Below are 19,762 nucleotides of genomic sequence, written 5' to 3'. Positions count from 1 at the left end.
TCCCACCCTGCAAACAATGCCCACACATTTCCAAGAATCAAACAAATCACTGCCCTCAGCAGCAAGAATCCAGAGATATAATTGCTTCCAGAAATTAATGGAAAAATAAATAAATGGAAAAATAAAATAAAAAACTTTATGCAGATTACAACCTAGAGATCCTATATAGCCACTTCTTGCTGCTCTGCATTTTTGTGAAACAATTCATAGAACAAGTGTAAAAACAGATTTTATATCTGAACATATCAACACAGGCTGACACCTGTGGGTGTCAGAAGAGGCTGTGAGTAACTGAAAGGAAGAATCAGGGCTGGACAACACAATAAAAACCCACAAGTGATTTTGCTCTCAGGTCAGCAACAAGAGCAGACAAACTAGATGCACTCATCTAAGCAGAAACTCAGAACAACATTAAAATGTAAGAGCTCCTAAAGTAAAACACCTCTGCAGCAGAATTTTCTGTGTGATAAAGGAGTTCAGAACAAAGCCTGCAGATTGGCAACTCAGCTCCAGTTCCAGCACAAATTCTTTGGGATTCACCAGCCCAACCCCTTTAACAACACTGGCATCCAGTGGCCAATACAATTAAAACCAGAAGGGACTGAGCCTCCCTGATGTCCCCGTGTGCCCATGGGGACACTGCTGTCCCTGTGTGCCCCATATAGGATCTGAGGGGACCCTGGAGGGTGCTGATGTCCCCAGGAGCTGCTGGCCCTGCTCCTGGCCTGGCTTTACCTGGCAGTGCAGTGATGAAGTCCCGTTGTAACATGGGCTTCAGGTAAGAGTTAATATGTCCATGCTGGTAGTGACACATTCGGGAAATGAGGTGTTCCACAAATTCCACCTGATCTGATTCAGACCACTGGTCAAAGTATTTTATACACAAGTCTTTTTCCTTTTCGTAGTTTCCTTCTGATGGTCTTTTTCTTGAGACAATCACAGATGAAGTTCCATTACTTATCTGGGGTTGGAGAAGGAACATTATTTACATGTTAGTATATATTTAAATATTGGTTATTTATATATCAACTATAGGAACAATTTAATAAAAGCTCTCTCAAGGAAAAACATGCACGAAGATGCAAAGAAATAATCAAAATTAAGTTTTAAAACACATTCTTCAAGAAATGAGTTACATCAGATGAATTTTAAAGACTTTTCAAAGTCTTTCATAGACTTGGCTCTTAAATTATTTCTGAATTCTCTCCTTACACCTCTTACCAGTTGAAGTGCAAGGGATGTAATTGTTTTCAGAACCACCTTTCCCAGCTCAAAGCAGTGCTTTGTGGGCACACTGCAGTTTGTCTCCACAAATGTTCTGCTCAGATTCTGGTAGTTAAAATAAGAATTCCAGACCCTCACGTCAGTGTTGCACCGTCCATAAATAAAAACTGAGAATCAAGGGCTTTGGTTTGTTTTTGCAAAGCAGCTCCTGTCAGTGTTTGGGACATCCCCGTGAAAACCTCATTAAAATCCTGGGAGCTTCAGCTCCACATCAGGAGTCCCTGCTGATTAATGAGCACAGCTCAGAGTGATGGCAGCTCCTCTGAGCCCCTCAGGAGCCAAGGGGCTGCTGGGGAGCAACTGGCAGCTCCAAAATATTCCCAAACTTCCTCAAAGTAAATGAGTTCCATCCAAGTCCTTAACTCGTTGAACTTTTCTTTTTAAACGACAGTCACATGCTCAGAAATAGAAATGAACTTTATTCCCAAGGATTCTCTGATGCAGCACTGTCCTTCCAAGGGCAGCACAAACCACAAAATCTGAGCACAAATGGTAATTTCTCGAGGATTATCCACTGGCATCATCCTTCACTCGAAGGCTGGGCTCATTTTAGGAGGATACATCCAAGGATGATTATGCAGACCCGAGATTTGGACATTTCTCAAAAGCAGGAATGTACAAAACCCTGGCACCTCTCCTACATCCATGTTAGTCCTACCTGCCACAGGGTATTTTTCTTTGGAGACTCATCTTCATTCTGATCCTCCATTACTGACGTGTTCTGGAAAAAAAGAACAAATATTACTTCAGCTTTTTACTCTGTGACAATTTCTTGCTCTACAAGCATTACGATAAAGCCAATCAGTTGAACAGATAAAATTCATTTTCCCAGTGAACGGAATTCTCAAAGACTTCTGGCCACAAAACCTGAGTATTATAAATAAATTCCCCTTTTAACTGACATGTTTATCAATTCCATTTACTGTAAAGATAACTCCCCAACCCCGCTTCAATTTCCTTTGACAGGTTTTCATGCAGCCTTTCAACGCTTTTCTCACTGGGAAATAAATTCACTTTCATCCTACTCAAGCCAAAGCAATTAAACCTGTCAATGTATTCAACCAGCACTTTCTGCCAAAGTTAAATTGCATACAGCTAGGCAAAAAAAAAAATAAAAAAATAAAATAAAATCACTATACACTACTTACATGCAACAGAATATGCTTTTTGCCCAGCTCTAGGAACAGGGCTCATTGTGTGCAGAATATCTCAGGCTGTGCCTACAACCCTTGGCAGTCACCCCTGCCTTTAGTGCAGTGCTCTCCCACCTCAGAGCTGCTCCTTCCTTTCCTTCACCAATAAAACATGGCAGGATTTCTATGAAGCTTCAGCTGTCAATGTTTCTCTGAGCTCTCCTGTGTCCCCCCAAATCCCTCCCTCCTTTCTGCCCCTGCTCTTGATGAGCTGCTCCCTTTTGTGTCCATGGCACAGCCACCATCCCTGCCTGCTCCCAAATCCCTCATTCCCAGGGAGCTCCAGCTTCCCCCAGCCCTGTGCCAGGGGGCTCAGCAGGACAACCTGAGTGTCCCTCTCTCTATTTATTTCAGCCTTCTTCCCTTCTGTCTCAACACAAACAGGAATGAGAGGCTCAGGTAAAACACACAGTGGAGAAAGTCACACAATTCCCTTACTCCTGCCACCCTGGATTATGGAAAATTCCTTAGGAACAACACCCACCCCACTCAAAACACAATTCCATCTCAAAAGCTTTCGTCTCCTCCTCTTTCTTCCACAATGAGGTGCTGCACAAGCCCAGAGAAGCTGGAAAATGAACAATATCCTGTCTACAGCAACCCTTCCTCCCCTGCCCCACTGCCTGGGCTCAAAGTCACCCTGAGCCCTCCCTGAAGGCGTGGAAAAACATGTGGCACACGGACTTTGGATGGCAGGATAAGAACCGTGGCCACAGGTGATGGGTGCTTATGACACACAGTGACAGGTACAGTGACATGGACAAGCCCAGGAGGTGGCTGCAGGGGAATCCACAAAGGGATAAAGGCAGGAGATGTTTGGGGTGACTCCACAAAAATGGATTTTAGCGTTTCTGGGCATACACAGAACAGCCAGCCACACCTTCCATGGTTTCTGAATTCTCTGCAGGGCCATCCCAGTTAGCACAGCCTCTCACTGGGGTACAAACCAGTCCTGTTCCAGCAGGGAACACAGCACAGCCCCTCCTGACTGGGACCAGCCCACAGCAGGCACACCATTCTGGAAAGCACACAACCCACCAGGGAACTGTGCAGGGTTTCCTGGAGTTTATTTTATTTCACTATGAATATGTAAAAATACTCATTAGAGCGATTATATGTGGTTAACGGTGCATCCAATTAGTGTGTCCTTAAATGAGTAAGGAACATCTCATCTCCTTTGGCAGCTGAAGGCTAAATAAATCCATGGATCCTGGGAGCTACGAGCAAGGAACACTGAGAACATCAAACAGGTGGCTAGGGTCAGCAAATTCAGCAGAAATCCCACATTTTATCCATTTATCCCCCCTGATTTCCCTTCAGCAGCCTATGGTGGGACTCTGCCATTGCGTTTCTCCCTTGATCAGAAAATATCTCCGAGATCTCTGCCAGCTTTCCCAGGGATGGAGACTAAGAACAGCCTCCTAAACACAATAAAACTACAGCACAGCAGGGCTGTGACACAGTGCAGGGACACAAATGGCACCAAACCCAGCACACTTCCACAGCAGCAGATGGAAGAGGGAGTTTCCCTCTGTGCTGTGCCCCTACTCAACCCCACTGTGCCCAGGGAAAGAAATGGGAACAGCCTTTGGGGAGAGGCTACAGCCTTGGGATGGCACAGGATCACACAATCATTGAAGCTGGAAAAGACCTTAAGGACCATGGAGCCCCAGCTGTGCCCCATGGCCACCTTGTCCCCAGCCCTGAGCTCTGAGTGCCACCTCCAGGGGCTCCTGGGCCACCCCAAACTGCACTGCTGCCATGTCCTGTCACATCTGAGCCATGCCTGTGGGAACAGGTAACACACACTGATTTTTAGGCTGGAAATGAACACTGTATCCAGATATTTCACCAGGAAGTTGGCAGCTGCATTAATTTAATGGTATCTACTACTAGAGCTTCTCTTTTCCCATCCTGACTCATTCCACATTTCCTTACTGTATTTGAGGGCTTTTAAATGCTTCATCCTTTCCCTTTCTGCTCCTAAATATGAATTTTGTTTTCCCTATCATATCTTCTCTTCCTAATAAACTTGCTCTGCTTCTCTCTTAAAACATTTTGTGGTCATTCCCCCCCCATCACACACATCCCAATTCAGACTCCAATTTCTCTCCAGCACTTAAGCCTACTAATTGGAGCCCAGGAGGGGATGGGTGGATCCTGCCCTGCTGTCTGGAAGAAGCAATTAGACAGCTCTGCTGTGTGCTGTCCATTCCCAGCACGTGGCAGAAGGATTTCAGAATTCCTGGCAGCTGGAGTCACCAGTCCTTGGGCAAGAACAGTGACAGCATCTCCAAGTGCAGCTCTTGCTCACCCCACCCACCTCACATCCAGCCGGTTTCCCCTGTGCCTTTGAAGTGGCATCACCACAGAATTCAGCCCAATTCCCTGCAGAACAGCTCCAAGGCCTGATGGAAGCACGGACACCTCATCCCAGAGATCCCAGAGATCCTTCAGACACTCCCCAGCCGTGATTCCCACCCCCACAGAGCCTTGCAGCTTCTCCCAGCTTCTAAATATTGTCCATTCATCTTGTGTATAAGTTCATTTTTTTTTTTTCCAGAGATTCTTGTGAAGTTGCTCACGGCTCTTGCAAAAGTAGAATGATTATTTCCAAGCAGCTGTCATTCCTTAATTAGTCAGCCTGCAGTTAAATGCTCCCCATCCCTACTGGGAACAGCAGCAAGAGCCAAGAGATAACAATGGGTCCAAGCTGGGATATTCTGTTGCTGCCTCACAATTGTTAAAACCCGACTGAATCGAGCCCCCAGCCTCTATTTCCACAGAGTGTAACTAGAAATGGCAGTAAAATTCACACATTGCTCCACACGCTGGGCAAGTTTAAAAGCTCATTTCCTGGAGATTTGCATCCCACATTCCTTGCTTAGTCCTGCAGAAATTTCAAGCTTTCTTTGGTCTTTCTGCCCCACAACACTTCAAGTTTCTGGGATTTCTATGGGGTGCAGAAAACCACGGCAAAAACAGATTCACAAGTTACTTGGAGAGAAAGAGGTTCTGACAAACCTAATTACATCGAGCTCATTCCCTTTGGAGATAATGAAAAGCTTCCGAAATAGAAACAACTATGAAGGATCCCCAAAGGCAAAGATACTGCAGGTACTCTAAAACTCCATAAATCACAGTTTCAATTCACATCCTTGGATACCAGGTAGCAACTGATGCCTCAAGCACAGCAGTGCCATGGATGTGAGGTTTTGAGGGACAAAAGCACCCTGTGCTTTCCTGCAGGTGAGTGGCACTGCAAGGCTCCTCCTGTTGGATCCCAAAAATCTGGAATTCTTGAGCTTTCTGTGCTTTCTGGCTCTGACCTCCAGGAGAACACTGAGGCCTTGGAGAAGGTTTCCAAATTTGAGTGATGGAGTTAAAACCATGGGTGTGTAGTTCAATAAAAGTGTGTGATTTCACACGGTGAAGGGTTTGAAATTTGAGGCTTTTATAATATAGCAATAGCTATGGGACAAAATGAAAGGTTTTGGGTGGTGTCACATTTTGGTGTTCTTCTGGTTGGATAGTCAGTGCTGCACTGAGGGTCATGGAAATTTGGTTATTGGGTCAAAAGTATCAATAATAAAGGTGTTAATTCTCTATTGGACTGTTTAGTTTTAAAAGACCTTGTACCCAGCTCGATTCACCTCCATTTTGCTCACTTTTAACTGGTAGCTAGCTGAACTTTCTGTACTTTAGAGAAGATTTAATAAATAACCAAACCTGAAATGAGAAATTTCTACTCTTTTGTGTTTTTTAATCCTAGCTCTGAGTGAACACAGAAGAAACTTCAGACGAGCCACTAATCAGTGGTGCAAACACCACCCTTGACATCCCCTTTTCCTGCAGGAAAGCATCAAACCTCCCAGGCTGCTCCAGATTTCCAGCAGGCTCCAGGAGCTGGGAGTGCCTTGATTCATTTAATTGCCTGGGCAGGGGAAGAGCTTTGTTCTTAACCCACTTGGAGCTCCAGTATCGGGAGAGCAATTATGGCAGTGATAGCAGCAAAGCCTGGGAACTGGGGCAGCACACACGACTTTCAGCACTGGGCAGGGCTCACAACACTCCTAGGTTTCTCTGATAATAAAGATTTCCCTCACAAAGAAAGGATTCACAAGATACAGAGGGTGGATGGACAAAACAAGACAACAGCTGGGGTGCCTTGAAAAAAAAAAAAGAAGAAATATAAGAGAGTCTTATATTTGAGCTTTAATGAAGGGAAAAGGGAAAGGAAGTGAGAACCTCTATGTCCCACTGCCCTGGAAACTACACCAGTAATTCCCAGCTCAGTTAAAGACCCAGCTAAGTCTAACTTTTCACAAGATTCCCACTCTCTGGAAAAAGCACCAGGAAATTTCAGTTCAAGTTACAAAATAAGCAAAACCAATTAAAACAATTCAGCTAAAGAGGCTCAGATATCCCTCAACAAACCCCATCTGACTCTGAAGCACTGAAGAACCAACACAAAACAATGAATCCATACTCGGATACCTCGAGCTCAAACCGTGCAGGTGGAGCTCCAATCCCTCCTGAGCACACATTGCCAGGAAAGTGAGCAAAGTGCCATCCCTGGGACAGCTGCAGCAGCAGCAGGGCACGAGCCTGGGCACCATCTGCACCTAAAAGTGAGCAGCATGTGCCCCCATGGCTCCCAGCTTTTAATAGAGCCACAATCTGCCAAACACTTCAGAGCATTCCCAAAGGAATGTGAGCCTCTCCTTGGGGAGAAATGGGCAGCATTTATAACCCAGGACCTGTTAAACAATGCTTGTTAACAATATCTTGATACTCCAGCAGGGATAAAAGGGGATTTTTGCCTCTTTTAACTACAGACAGGCTCTTGGTCAAAATATCCTGGAGTATACAAATATGAAATTAATCTGGAGAACCCCTAACCTGGATTGGACAAGATGCCAACCCCTCTCACAGCAAGGATCAAATCCCTTCCTTCTCTCCCTCCTCAAAAATCTGTGAAGAAATGGAAAAATCCTGATGTGCCCATGGTCCTCCCTGGCCCCCAGGGACAGCTGGCTGTCCAGCAAACATAAAGGTTCACTCTGTTGACCATGGCTATATTTGATTTTTGTATTAGTAACTGCTGGTTTCAGCTCAAACTGAACTATTTATGTAAGCACTGGGGATCTGCACGAATTAGGCTGAACATGCTTCAATTCTTACCTAGCTTGCTGCTCTCCCAGTTGCCAGGTTTTATTTTAGTGCAGCTATTGCTGGAAGTTCAAACAAAAATATACTTAAAATACTTAAAGAGTCTACCAAGAGCCAACAGCTGAAGGCAAAATTAGAAAAAAAAACCCTCATAACTGAAAATAGGGCATCAATTTTTATTTGGCTTCTGACTAACCACCAAAAAGTTGAAAGGAAGACATGCTGAATTCAGCACCACAGCTCCCCAGCTTGTGTTTCAAGCTGCTACAAATTCTCAACTTTGACCACAAGTTACAGATGGTAAGTTTTTAAAAGGCACCTAATGCTCTTCCATACCCCAGTTTGACACCTCCCAAGGGTTTGTTTTGCAGGAAGTTTTGGCCATAAATTCCCCAAAACTAGAATTGCTTGCCTTTGCCTCTGCTCAGAGAAGGAAAATCTTAAGCCATTCCTCACCAAAATGTTCCAGAGGATTTATTTCTGCAGGTTCCAGAGACTGCAAGCAGATCACTCAGCTTAATCACCAATGCTCTGATGATTGGCAATTATTACATAAACACTGCTTTAACTTTGTTTTGAGAGCATCAGTCCTCACCTTAAACTCATTACAAATTAACTGGCTGATCTTATGTGTACATATATATATATATGAATAAAACTGAGTATGTCTGAGTATTCTCTATGTCTGACTTCACATGGAACTAATGAAATCATGTCAATAATCTCTCCATTTCTTGCCAGTTCTCCCTTCAGCTCCTGAAAGGCCAAAATTAGATCTCCCTGGAGCTCTCCTGAACAATCCCAATTTCCTCCTGGGACAAGTGCTCCATGCCTCTCATCACCCTGGTGGCTCTCAGAAGTCAGATCAGTGTGGGCAGTGCCCAGCCACAGCACATAAGTTGTTTTCAAGCTGAAATCACCCATGAGAATGCTCAGCAGCTCAGGATTCCTGTTCACATCCAGTGCCATGGAACTCTCAGGCAGGATTGCAGCTGCCCAGTGAGCCTTTGGTGAGGGCACATTCCTTACCAGGGAGCTGTGCCCAAAGTGCAGCCAGGGCAGGCATTTCATCCTTACCCCAGCTGATGGAGAACCCTCACAGCAACATCACTCTGGGGCTTTTAAACTTCTGAAAGAATGTATTACACCTTCTCAGAAAGACTGACATCAAAAATATTCACTGACTGACTGTTAGTTCAATTTGGGTTCTCATAAGAAACAAAACAATTGCATTTCTGTCCAAGTTCAGAGCTGCTTCCAGCAGGCCTCCATTTCCACACAGCAAGCTGATGTCACCAGAAAAACAATGTAATTACTGCAATCCCGAGAGACATCAGAGGGGGATTGGTTTGGTTTTGTTGGGTTTTAAATATGCAGTAACTGGTTAGTTCTTTAGGGCAGCATTATCTCAACAGGTACTGCACGATCACTTTAAGAACAGAACTTCCAGAGACACCCTAAACTCTCACTTAAACCCTAAACTCTCATTTAATGTTCAGAGTGTCTGGAGTAAACAGTCAGTAACCCAAACTTCCTAGTATCCATCCTAAAAAAACATTGTATTTACAAGGACAATGAGCAGGGAATTGTGTAATTGTAGCAATTTGATGACTCATCCCTGCACCACTCCAGCACCAAAGCAAAAGTGGCACATGGTGCAAACCCTGGTGCTGGATGGGAACCCAAAAACACAGAGCAGCCACATGGGACAAACCCTGAGCTGGATGGAAATCCAGAACCCAAAACCACAGAGCAGCCCCTGCCTGCCCAGCTCAGCCAGAGCAGCAGAGATGCAGGACCAGCAGAAATGGCAAAGCAGCTGGCACTTCAGCCAGGCCAGAGGCTCAGCTTGTGCTGCCAGGGGGAAATTTTCAATCAAAATAATAATAATAATAATAATGTTAATGATAGTAGTCTCCCAGCTTGTGCAAGAGCAGCCAGCAATAAGAGGAGCCAGCAAGGCTCCCTGCAAAGCCTCACCCAGATGAAAACTGGATTCATTTTCCCACCCCTGCCCAGCCCAAGAGGAGCTTTAATTCCACCTTGAGCTCTCCAGGTGTCCCAGTTGGTGCCTTTCACTGCCCATCACTCAGCCTTCCCTGGCACTGATGTGTGCAGGAATCCCAACCCACACTCCTGCCACAGCAGCAGGATCTCAATATTCAAATTGTGTATCAAAGCTTAGCACTGATATCACTGCTAACACTTGCAGTCACTTGCCTAAAACATCTCTCAGTAACTTTCACTACTCTAGAGGCCAAATACCTCAAAAGAAAAATCCTTTCTGCCTTTGAAGAATTTTTTTTAACGGTAAAATATTTAAACCAGAAACATGGCCCTGACAAACTGCTCTGACATCTGTGTCCCTTCCTACAGCCAAAGTATTGGTTTGCTTTTTCAACTGATTTTTTAAAATTGAGAGAAGTTACCACAAGTTCTCAGCTACAATTATCAGCAGTAGCTTTGCACTAATGATTCATCTGTTTTCCACATAAATTCATTTAGGCAGAATCTGCACTTTTAATCTTAATCCATCCCAAAGCAGAACAGTTTTTCCTCTGTACTTTTAAGACTCAGGGCAAACTTCAAACCATGCTTTTTACACAGTGAACTCACTGCAAGTTCTGAAGGCAAAGCAGAGCTTAAGTTTTTAAAGCTTTGACTACACCATGCTACACACTTGTTCAGAGCATCTGCACCTCTAACTGTACCAAAAGCCACTCTCAATAAATGGATTTTGTTAGGCAGTTAGGAGGATTAGATATGTCAAGATTTTGGGATTGGTTTTTTTTGTTAGAATGAAAACATTAAGTTGTATTTACTACCTTAGAAACTGTCTCAATGTCTAGTAAAGAGCCCCTTTAGTTTTTATTTCCTGTATTTAAAAAGCATCCAAAAAAGAAAACTTGAAGGGAGAACAGTGGCTCGAGATTCTCATCACTTTTCTGCCTTTTAGAGCAGATGCAAAGAGACCTCTTCAGATCCACTCATCTCAAGGTTTATAGGACTTGTAAAAGGAAAACAAACTATTTAAAGTTGCATTTCAGTGCTGACTGCTCAGATTAGCAGAGAACAGCAGCTGAATTCCAGGGCTCCAGGAGCAGCTGATGCATCCCATGGAGCATCCTGCCCAAAACCCCAGCAGCTGTGGGGGCACCCCCAGGCCCAGCAAGGCAAATTCAAACTCCAAAAGCTCCAAAAGTTGGAGGTTTTTTTCCCTGTGCCACATTCATGGGTAAACAAGAAGACAGCGCTCTGCCCCACACAAATAATAAATATTAACAGGATTTCAGATTAAAGGTAGGATAAGTAACATCTGGGAAACAAGTTTCAGGCTAAGCTAGTAATTAGATCAGTTCAAATTCATCAAAAATAAATTAGCCTCTGTTAAGATTAACTACACGTTTGCAACTTGGCTGCCTGGTGCAAAGTTAAAATACTTCAAAGGCTATTCCTGGTTTCCCAGAGGGAATTTAGGTCCAGCTCTCTCCTGCTGTTCCCATATCAAACCAAAGGGAGTTGGCTCCAGCTGCCAGCCCAAAGCACAACCTCAGCACAGGGCTCTGAAGGGCAGGGAGAGGGAGGGGACACTCAAGGGCTCACACTCGGCAGGACTTCAAGCAGGTTTGGAACAGATTTGTACAGTAAAAGCTACACAAAGGTTACTCAAAGCCACTGAACAGTGTGAAATACTAAACCTGCAGCAACCCTCAATTATTCATCTTTTGCAAAAGAAAAGGTATTTGCACACAAAAGAAATAGAGAAAGAGCAGCCACCACACTGAAAATTCAGGAGAACTGCAGCCTAAAGCAGTGAGGATTCCAGGGGAGAATCCTGTCCTGTTGGAAGTTCAGCTGTTCCCTCCAGAGATGCAGGGCAGGGTATTCCACACTTGGCAGCTCATGAAAGTGTATCAATCTTCACAACTCCTCAGGAAACTCTAATCACTCACTAATTGCCTGAAACACAAGCTTTTGTTTATGCACAAGTTCCGTGTGGGTTTGGAACTGCTGATATCCAAACAACCCAGAACCTGGAGAAAATCCTATCTCCACAAAGGCTGCAGCTAAAGGAAAAAGCCTTCAGTGATACAAGATGTAAAAAAACACATGATTTTTTTTTTTTTTTTTTTAATATCCACCCAGCCTTGCCTGGGGTTAGGCAGACACTCAGTACTCGAGTGCTGATTTTATCTGGCTATTCAAAGGCATGTGCAATTGCATAATTTAGATTTCATATGATTTATATAATGGATGGTAAATGTTGCTGACCTGGAAGGTCGGCACAACTTCTCTCTCTACAACTTCAAGATGCAGCTGATGAATTCAAAAGCCCCTCACTGTAAGACTCTGCAGAACGGGATTTGAAAACAGCAGGAACAGCTGCCCCATCTCAGCTTCCTGGGTTTGGAAGATTATTTTCAATCCACACCACATCAGTGCCTGATGTCACAGCACAGCTTCCTGTGTGACAGCAAAGTGGCAGAGCTGTGGCACAGGGCACACCAAAGGCAGGACCCAGCTGCCACCCTGTGCACCCCAACCCCAGTGCTGTGCCCATGGCAGTGCCAGCAGCATCCCCACAGCCCCAGTATGGGATGGCACTGGGGAGGGCACTGCTGTCCCCTGAACACAGGGACAGCCCCACAGTCCCAGTATGGGATGGCACTGGGGAGGGCACTGCTGTCCCCTGAACACAGGGACAGCCCCACAGTCCCAGTATGGGATGGCACTGGGGAGGGCACTGCTGTCCCCTGAACACAGGGACAGTCCCAGTATGGGATGGCACTGGGGAGGGCACTGCTGTCCCCTGAACACAGGGACAGTCCCAGTATGGGATGGCACTGGGGAGGGCACTGCTGTCCCCTGAACACAGGGACAGTCCCAGTATGGGATGGCACTGGGGAGGGCACTGCTGTCCCCTGAACACAGGGACAGCCCCACAGTCCCAGCTCTGCCTCCAGGGGCCTGAGCACAGCCTGAAGGGGCTTTGGGAAGGGGGAACTCTGGAGTCAAGCATGGCTGAAATCGAATTTCACTGATGCTGCAGCACAACACAGAAATCAATCAGCTCAAACTTCTCAGGAATCCCAAATCCAGCCGGGAGCAGTGGGAGACCATCCTGCACACACACAAAGCCAAGCCTTTCCCCAGTGAGGCTCTGCAAACAGGACTATTTTGCCACAGAAATATCACCCAGAGGAGTAAAAAGCTCCGTTTATAGTTCCTTCTTTCTGTGCTGTAGCACTTCCTCCAGCCCTGCCAGATGGGGATTGGCACAATTTGCTCAAGCCCTGCTGTCTGCACAGCTGTGCCACCCCTGACTCTGATGCCTCCCTTGATGCCTTGGATTCTCCCAGCATTTCAAAGGATCAACCACCTATGTGGAGATTTAAATGTCAGTCTTGAAGGCCCACAAAACAACTCGTGAGGTGCAAATCACGGAGGTTTAGGGAAAGCTGGCAATGGGCAGCCTGCTAAGCACCAAGAGTCTGTCACATGGGAAGGGTAAGTGTCCTTCTGATGGCGACTCAGAGTGGCACCAGCAGTGGCAGTGAAATCACCCACACTGGCACCCAGAGCTGCTGAATCCCCCTGAGCAGGGCACCCACCCTCTGCCAGGGGGGCTGCTGAGCAGCCTGCACTGCAAAGACACTGCACAAACGTAGCTTCAACCTTGGTGGGAAATGTTTGATGATATATTTCTGTTTCCTAGAAAACTCCTCAGTGGGAAAGGGACAACACCTGAAAGGAAGAGGAGTGTCACACAGAGGCAGAACAGACTGCCTTGCATGTCCTCCTCTCCTCGGGCACATCTCCCTCCTCCACCCCTCCCAGCACGAGCATGGCACTGCCAGAAGGCAGCCAGGGAGCACGGCACGTTTCCTAACACATTTCTTTCCACCTTAACAGGATCAGAGACACAAAAAAAATCCTCTTTTCCATAGGAGGCTGAGAAAGCATCACCACGAGGCTGTGGCTAACAGCATCCCTTCTGCAGAGCCAGCAGCAGCAACAGCTCCTGCCCACCACTTGTGAAATCTCTCAGGCTCAGTGGGACTGTGCTGCTCTTTCTGAGGGACACAGCTCGTGCCTGACACTGCACTCACTCCTGCAGCTCCGAGCAACAGGCACTGCATTTGCCAGGCAAGGTCCAGCACCTTGTGGTGATCCATGAATAGAACCTGCTCCACGAATAGAGCCTGCTCCACAGGGACACATCCATGAATTCTCCATGGAGAACTGCTCCACAGGGACACAACCATGGAGAACTGCTCCACAGGGACACATCCTGCCAGAGTGGAGTGGACAGGTTGGGATCTCTGAATGGAGCATGACAGAAACAAGGACAGGGAGGCCAGCAAGTCACCCAAAGAAGGAAGGACTGGATCTCTAAGCTCCCAGGACTTTTGCTGTGTTCAGAAACAGCAGCAGCAGCCTAGTGACACATCTCAGAGGGACTCAAGTCACCACTTCCACCTCATCTGGCTCATAAAGATCAGTGATTAAGTTAATTACTGATTTCTGAATATTGGCAACTTGTGAAGAGAAGACCACGATGAGAACTGTGCACCAAGAGGAGCAGGCTCCTGAAAGGGGTCACTCTTCTGTTCAGGCACACTTGGCAGCCTGGGGATGAGGTGTGTGACCTTTAGTGCTCTCCAAAAACCACTGAAAACAAAGTCCCAAAAAAGCACTTGTGTGTATCAGGTTGTTTGTAGCAGCAAAACCCTTTCCCCACAAGCAGAAAGGTCAGTGCTGGGCACAGCCAAATGGTGCCAGCCAGGGGAGGCCACCACAGTGACCCCAACCTGCCACGTGGTTTCACAGGCTGCTCCCCCCTTCTGCTGACCATGGGGAGCACAGCTGGAATCCTCACAGGGAACACAGCTGGAACCCTCACCCCCTTCTGCTGACCACAGGGAACACAGCTGGAACCCTCAGCAGGAGCCACAGCCAGCTCCAAGTGACAGATGTATGTCATGTCCCAGACAAATCAGGAACCAAAACTCACAGATATTTATTCCATTTTGCTGGTTCTCACACATTTCTGCTCCTCAGCTGAGGAAAGCAGAGAGCAGAGCTCTGGCTCAGAGTTCAGTCCCGGGATTTACTCCAGTGAGTAACCACTCACTTCCACTTCCAAACAAACACCAGGAACTGACCCAAGGCAGAGCAGGTCCCTTCCTGGCCCTGAGAATCAACAGGCTCAGTTAAAACTAAAGCCATAAAGCTCCAAGCACTCAGAAACACAAAGGACACCAGAAATGCTTCTCAGAACCCTTCCCTTTGGATAATAAATCATGCCTGGAAAAAGTCATCCCTGCATTTCCCATGTCCCCAGACTCCTGGGGAGGTGCCTGGAGCCAGCTCCAAGCCATGGCTGGCCACACCACCAGAAGCACCACGAGAAGCTGCTGGGACAGGAAGGGACACCCAGAGTGCCCACCCCAGTTTAGGCACTGCAAAGGAAACATGGGATGTGCTGGAGGTGACAGCATGGCCAAGCACTGAACACCAGGGGAATAAAATGCAATGTAACCCTTTGTAAAATGCCTGCAGTCTGTGCAACTGCCACCAAACTGAGCTGTCAGATCAGCCCTCAAAATCTCTAACACCCACACTGAGAACTAAAAAAAAAAAAAAAAAAAAGAAGGTTATTACAAGAAACTGCTGAAAACAAACCCCAAAGTGGTGTTACTTTTCACTGAGAGGAGACTCCAGCCAGAAGGAACAACACTGGAAAGCACCACTGCTGATTACCAGAGGGAAAAGTGGCAATTTTTACCTTGGAATTAGGGACTGGGGAATCCAGGCCACACCCTGCCCACACACCCACCATGGGCAGCTTTAATTGCCTCTACACTGCTGGCCTGGGCTTGAAAGCTCTGTGCCACTGAAAAGTCAGTTTGAACACAGGGACAAACACAAATATTTCAGATTTTGCAGAGAACATTTTGTTCTTTTAAAGAAAAGGAATCAAATATGTATTTCTTTTTAATGGATCTGTTGGATTGTTTCCAAAAAGAAATGGTAACAGTTCCACTGTTTTGAGGCAAAATACCAGAAAATATGTCAAAGAGGCATTTGTAAATGATTTCAGAGCTAACTGAAGCAGCAGAGCAGTTGTCTGGTTATGACAACTCATTTCAACAGCTGCAGAGAATAACATTTCCAAAGGGATGCAGGCTCCAGAGTGACAGGCCACTCATCATCTCCCATTTGGGATTTCATGCTCTGGAGGACAAGGTCTGAGCTGAGCCCATCTCTGGCACTCGCTGTCGTTTCAAGAAAACTGCATCATGTCTGTGCCTGAATTCACACTGGGAAAAGAGGATGAAAACGTTTCTATGTTCCATTTTTTGCTTTCAACATCAAGTTTTTCCAACTACACTTTCTGTTGTTATACTTTGCTCTGGTATCAGAATAGAAATATCAAGAGAAGCTCAAAATTAGTGAAGAAAAAACAAACAGAAGCTTAAGCAAGTCAATGTTAAATTGTATCAATAAATAGATAAACTTCCTTCTGGAAACTTCTGTGTTTAAATTGAAAGAAGGGAAATCCATGTTAAATACCCAGCCCAGAGCTGAGTGCCACCTCCATGAAAAGGAAAATAGAGAAAAAAACAAAAAGATCCAGGAGTGCCTGTGGAGCTGGACATCCCTGGGCTGAGGCCAAGGAGCCAGGCCAGGAAAGGCAGAGGTGCTAGCCCAAACCTCAGGGGCACTGGGACAAGGGGCTTGGAGGAGTCAGGGGACACCCAAATCTGCAAAAACCTGCAGGAATGTCAACACCTGCCTGGGGAGGAAGGAGCTGACACCTCCCATGGCAAGTGAGACATTTCTTGTTCCTGCAGGGAATGAATCTGTTAAAGCTTCCAGGCCACACAGTCCCATGTGTGAGCACAGGGGGAAAGAGCAGCAGGGCACTACCTGCAATTAAATGAAAACTTCAAGAATAAATGGAAAGGTGGAGGAAAGAAACTTTTCTAAGAACCCCAAAGAGCTTGGGAGGGTGTAAATAAGCATGACAAAACATAGGCAGAGTTTTAGGAGAGAGATAAGATCATTTTTTTAAAAATAGAAGTGGAAGAAAAGTGTAACTGCAGACAGTGAAGAAACTTGGTGGGGCAGTATTTGGTTACTGGGTTAATTTCATTATATCTCTCTAATAATTCATTTCCCAAGACTTATTTCATCACCTCCTACATTACACAATAATTCCAAGTGATGCCTGGGCTCTTATCTTGTGCTGCCCTCACACTGGAGGTGTTTACTCAGAGCCCAGAGCCATTTCCCAAAGCAGCAGCACAAACACAGAGAGCCCTGCAGAGCTCCCAGCACCGAGCCATGCAAGGGGCAGGGCTGCTACACAACCAGCCCCTCTAAAGACACAAACAGGAGCTGTGCTTTTAATCTTGCACAGGAATCCAGATCAAAGCAAATGAAAACAGGAGACAGCAGTGTGCTCATGCACACAAACATCATTAAAGGCAACTAAGCAGTTAAAACTAAGGCCTTGTAGCAGTTTGGAGGATTATCAACTGGCATTTAATATGTACTTCTCCATGCCACAGAAACAAGTGTTAAGTGTCAGGGACTTTATTTCCCAGTAATATCCATTAAACCAAAAGCAGGAGTAGATGAGAGCAAACCTCAAGTACCACAAAGAGGAATAAATACTTTTTAATAAATTACCTGTTTCTCTTCTGCATTCACTAACAGCTCACAGAATGCAGAAAGCAAATATTTCTCCAGTAAACTGCAGGCACTCTGGAGGTGTTTTAGTGCATGAGGAAAAGCCCAGACTGAGAACTGAACAGCTCCCCCAGCCCATGGGCAGAGGGGATTTGCTGAAATGCTACAGCTTGATTTCACACAGCCCTGTCAGGTGTGATGATGCTGAACAGCAGCACAGAAAGGCAGAGCAAACCCAAGCCCTGCTTTCCTCCTTTAGGTGACTGCTGCAGCCTAAAGGTTTGAGAAAGCCCCAGGACTGAGTGAATTCTTCCTGAGCAGATCCTCCAAGGCTCCCGAGTGAAGATGCTCTCCCCCCTCTCTGCCCTGCTCACTGCTTACACACAGCACACACGATCCCAGGTAACTTCTGCATTTCCCTTCCAGCACCTCCTATTCATCATTTCTAACTGAATGTGAACCAGCAGCTCCTGCTACCTGTGCCCCACCTGATTTCTGTGTGGGCTTAGAGCTCAGGAAACAACCAAGGGCAAGTCACAGTGCCAAAAATAATAAACGGGGAAAGCAGCTGGCGCCACTTTTGCTTCCAAGTTCCCCTTCAGGCATCACTGAGTCACACACCCAAAAGGAGAACTTTTTTTTTTTTTTTTTTTTTTTTAAATAATCCTTCACAGACACTTCCAAAGGTCTCAAAGCCTCCTCTGGTTGCAGCTCTACAAAAACAATCAAAGCTTAATAAAAAGCAAAAAGCCTTTATTTTGGCACAGTATTTCATTGAACCATGGAATATCCTGAGCTGGAAGGAAGCACGAGGATCATCAAAGTCCAACCCCTGGCCACACAGACACCCCAACAATCCCACCCTGTCAGAATTAGAAATAGTTTGTAAATATTGCCCAGACAGACACCAAAGCTCTGGGACTGTGCCCTGGCATAACTGGAGGCACTTTTCTATAAGCATTATTTGGCCATGAGACTGTTTCTATAAAATTGAATTATCCATCCATGAGTTTGTCTTGGACGTGAATTTTTGTCCTTTTTTTGAATACTATTTCAAAATTGGAAACATAAACCATTTAAATGGGAAAACAGATTTGTATCTTAGCAAAAATTTTGAAGGAGTTTCTGGTTCTGAAATTCAGATTTGCTGAATTTCAAGTGGCCACATTTTGCAGGTGAGAGGTTTTGAAAGAACTGGTTACTCTCTAAGGTAAGACACTGATGTTCTCCAGTGGCTGACCTCAAATAGAGTGACACACAAAACTAAACTGTTCATTCTCATTCACAAAAAAGCAATTTTTTCAAGTGCTCATTTTATACACATGAAAGACTGAACCACTGAACAATGCTCTCATGTCACCAAGCAGACTAATATTAAACAATCCTCGTGTTCTGCTAAAAAAATGTTACATTCACAAACACTTTGGGAAGTGCCACACAGTTACTACTCATGTTCAGCAATTTCCTTCCAAGGTAAATACCCTGGGAGTTCAAAATTGTTAACTGGTCCCCAAAGCTCCCTTTTTATCATTTTCAATCCCTCCAAAACCCATGAAGCAGCAATTCCCCATCTATAAATTATGCAGGCTCAGCTCCAACAGCTTACTAGAAAAAAAAACAACAGAGAACTTTGGATTTAGTGGTTTTCTATGCAGACCAACCCCCACCTCCCCCCATCCCTTATTCTTCACTTCTTAAATGTTAAGAAAACTGAGTGAAGAGGGCAACCCAAAGCCCCCAGGACTCCATGCTCACTATTCTGCATTCAAACACGTGCACAGACTAAGGTAAGGCTACACCCAGGACCACGCTTAGGAGCAAATAAAACAACTTATCCTTTCTAAATGAAATCACACAAATATCACAGGCTGGTCAGTTCATTGCAATTTAAGAGAAATGGCAAAGCTCATTAGGTTACTTTTAAGTTAAATGAGAAAGCAAAACGTAGCAGGCAACATGCAGAACTATGCTACTGATATCACAACTTGAGTAAACAGGCAATAAAACACAAGAGCTCATCTCCCCAGCCCTGCTGCACACACAGCCCTTCAAAACTCACTCCTACAGTGCACTTAAGTAGAAGATTTCAGAAAAGGATGCACAAAAAAAAAAAAAAAAAAAAAAAAAAAAAGAAAAAAAACATTTAGCAGACTTAACAATTTGATTAAACAGAGTCCTGAGAGAGTTTTAACACAAGTTCAACAGCATAACATTTACAACAAGAAAGAAGAAAGGCACCTGGAGACATCTGACACTGGGCATGCTCTGCAGGCATCTCAGTGCGCACATGCTCTCTACCAGGTTGGAGCAGCCTAGCCACAAAGACCTTGGCACAGAACACTGCAGGGTGACAAAAAGGAAGGAAGAGAAGAAGCAGTTAGATGCCACAACAAATCACTCAAGGCAGGCAACTC

General features: G+C 45.4%; 1 protein-coding gene across 6 annotated transcripts in view; it reads right to left on the bottom strand.

The window, feature by feature from the left end:
* Positions 1-19,762, bottom strand: part of FBXW11 (F-box and WD repeat domain containing 11) — a 57,207-nt gene that overhangs the window by 22,104 nt on the left and 15,341 nt on the right. For 3 of the 6 annotated variants that reach the window (XM_088173979.1, XM_088173980.1, XM_088173978.1), the window contains 3 exons: positions 19,587-19,688; positions 1,943-2,005; positions 736-961 (listed from right to left, as the gene is read on the bottom strand). In XM_088173979.1, the coding sequence (XP_088030105.1) occupies positions 736-961; positions 1,943-2,005; positions 19,587-19,637 (340 nt within the window). In that variant the 5' untranslated portion in view covers positions 19,638-19,688. The remainder of the gene's footprint in view (positions 1-735; positions 962-1,942; positions 2,006-19,586; positions 19,689-19,762) is intronic. The other 3 variants (XM_088173983.1, XM_088173982.1, XM_088173981.1) reach the window with 1 other exon arrangement.

Source organism: Sturnus vulgaris, chromosome 15 (assembly GCF_052056855.1).
Source record: "Sturnus vulgaris isolate bStuVul1 chromosome 15, bStuVul1.hap1, whole genome shotgun sequence".
Taxonomy (NCBI): domain Eukaryota; kingdom Metazoa; phylum Chordata; class Aves; order Passeriformes; family Sturnidae; genus Sturnus; species Sturnus vulgaris.
The sequence above is the reverse complement of the archived record's forward strand: the minus strand, read 5'-3'. Positions and strand labels throughout refer to the sequence as shown.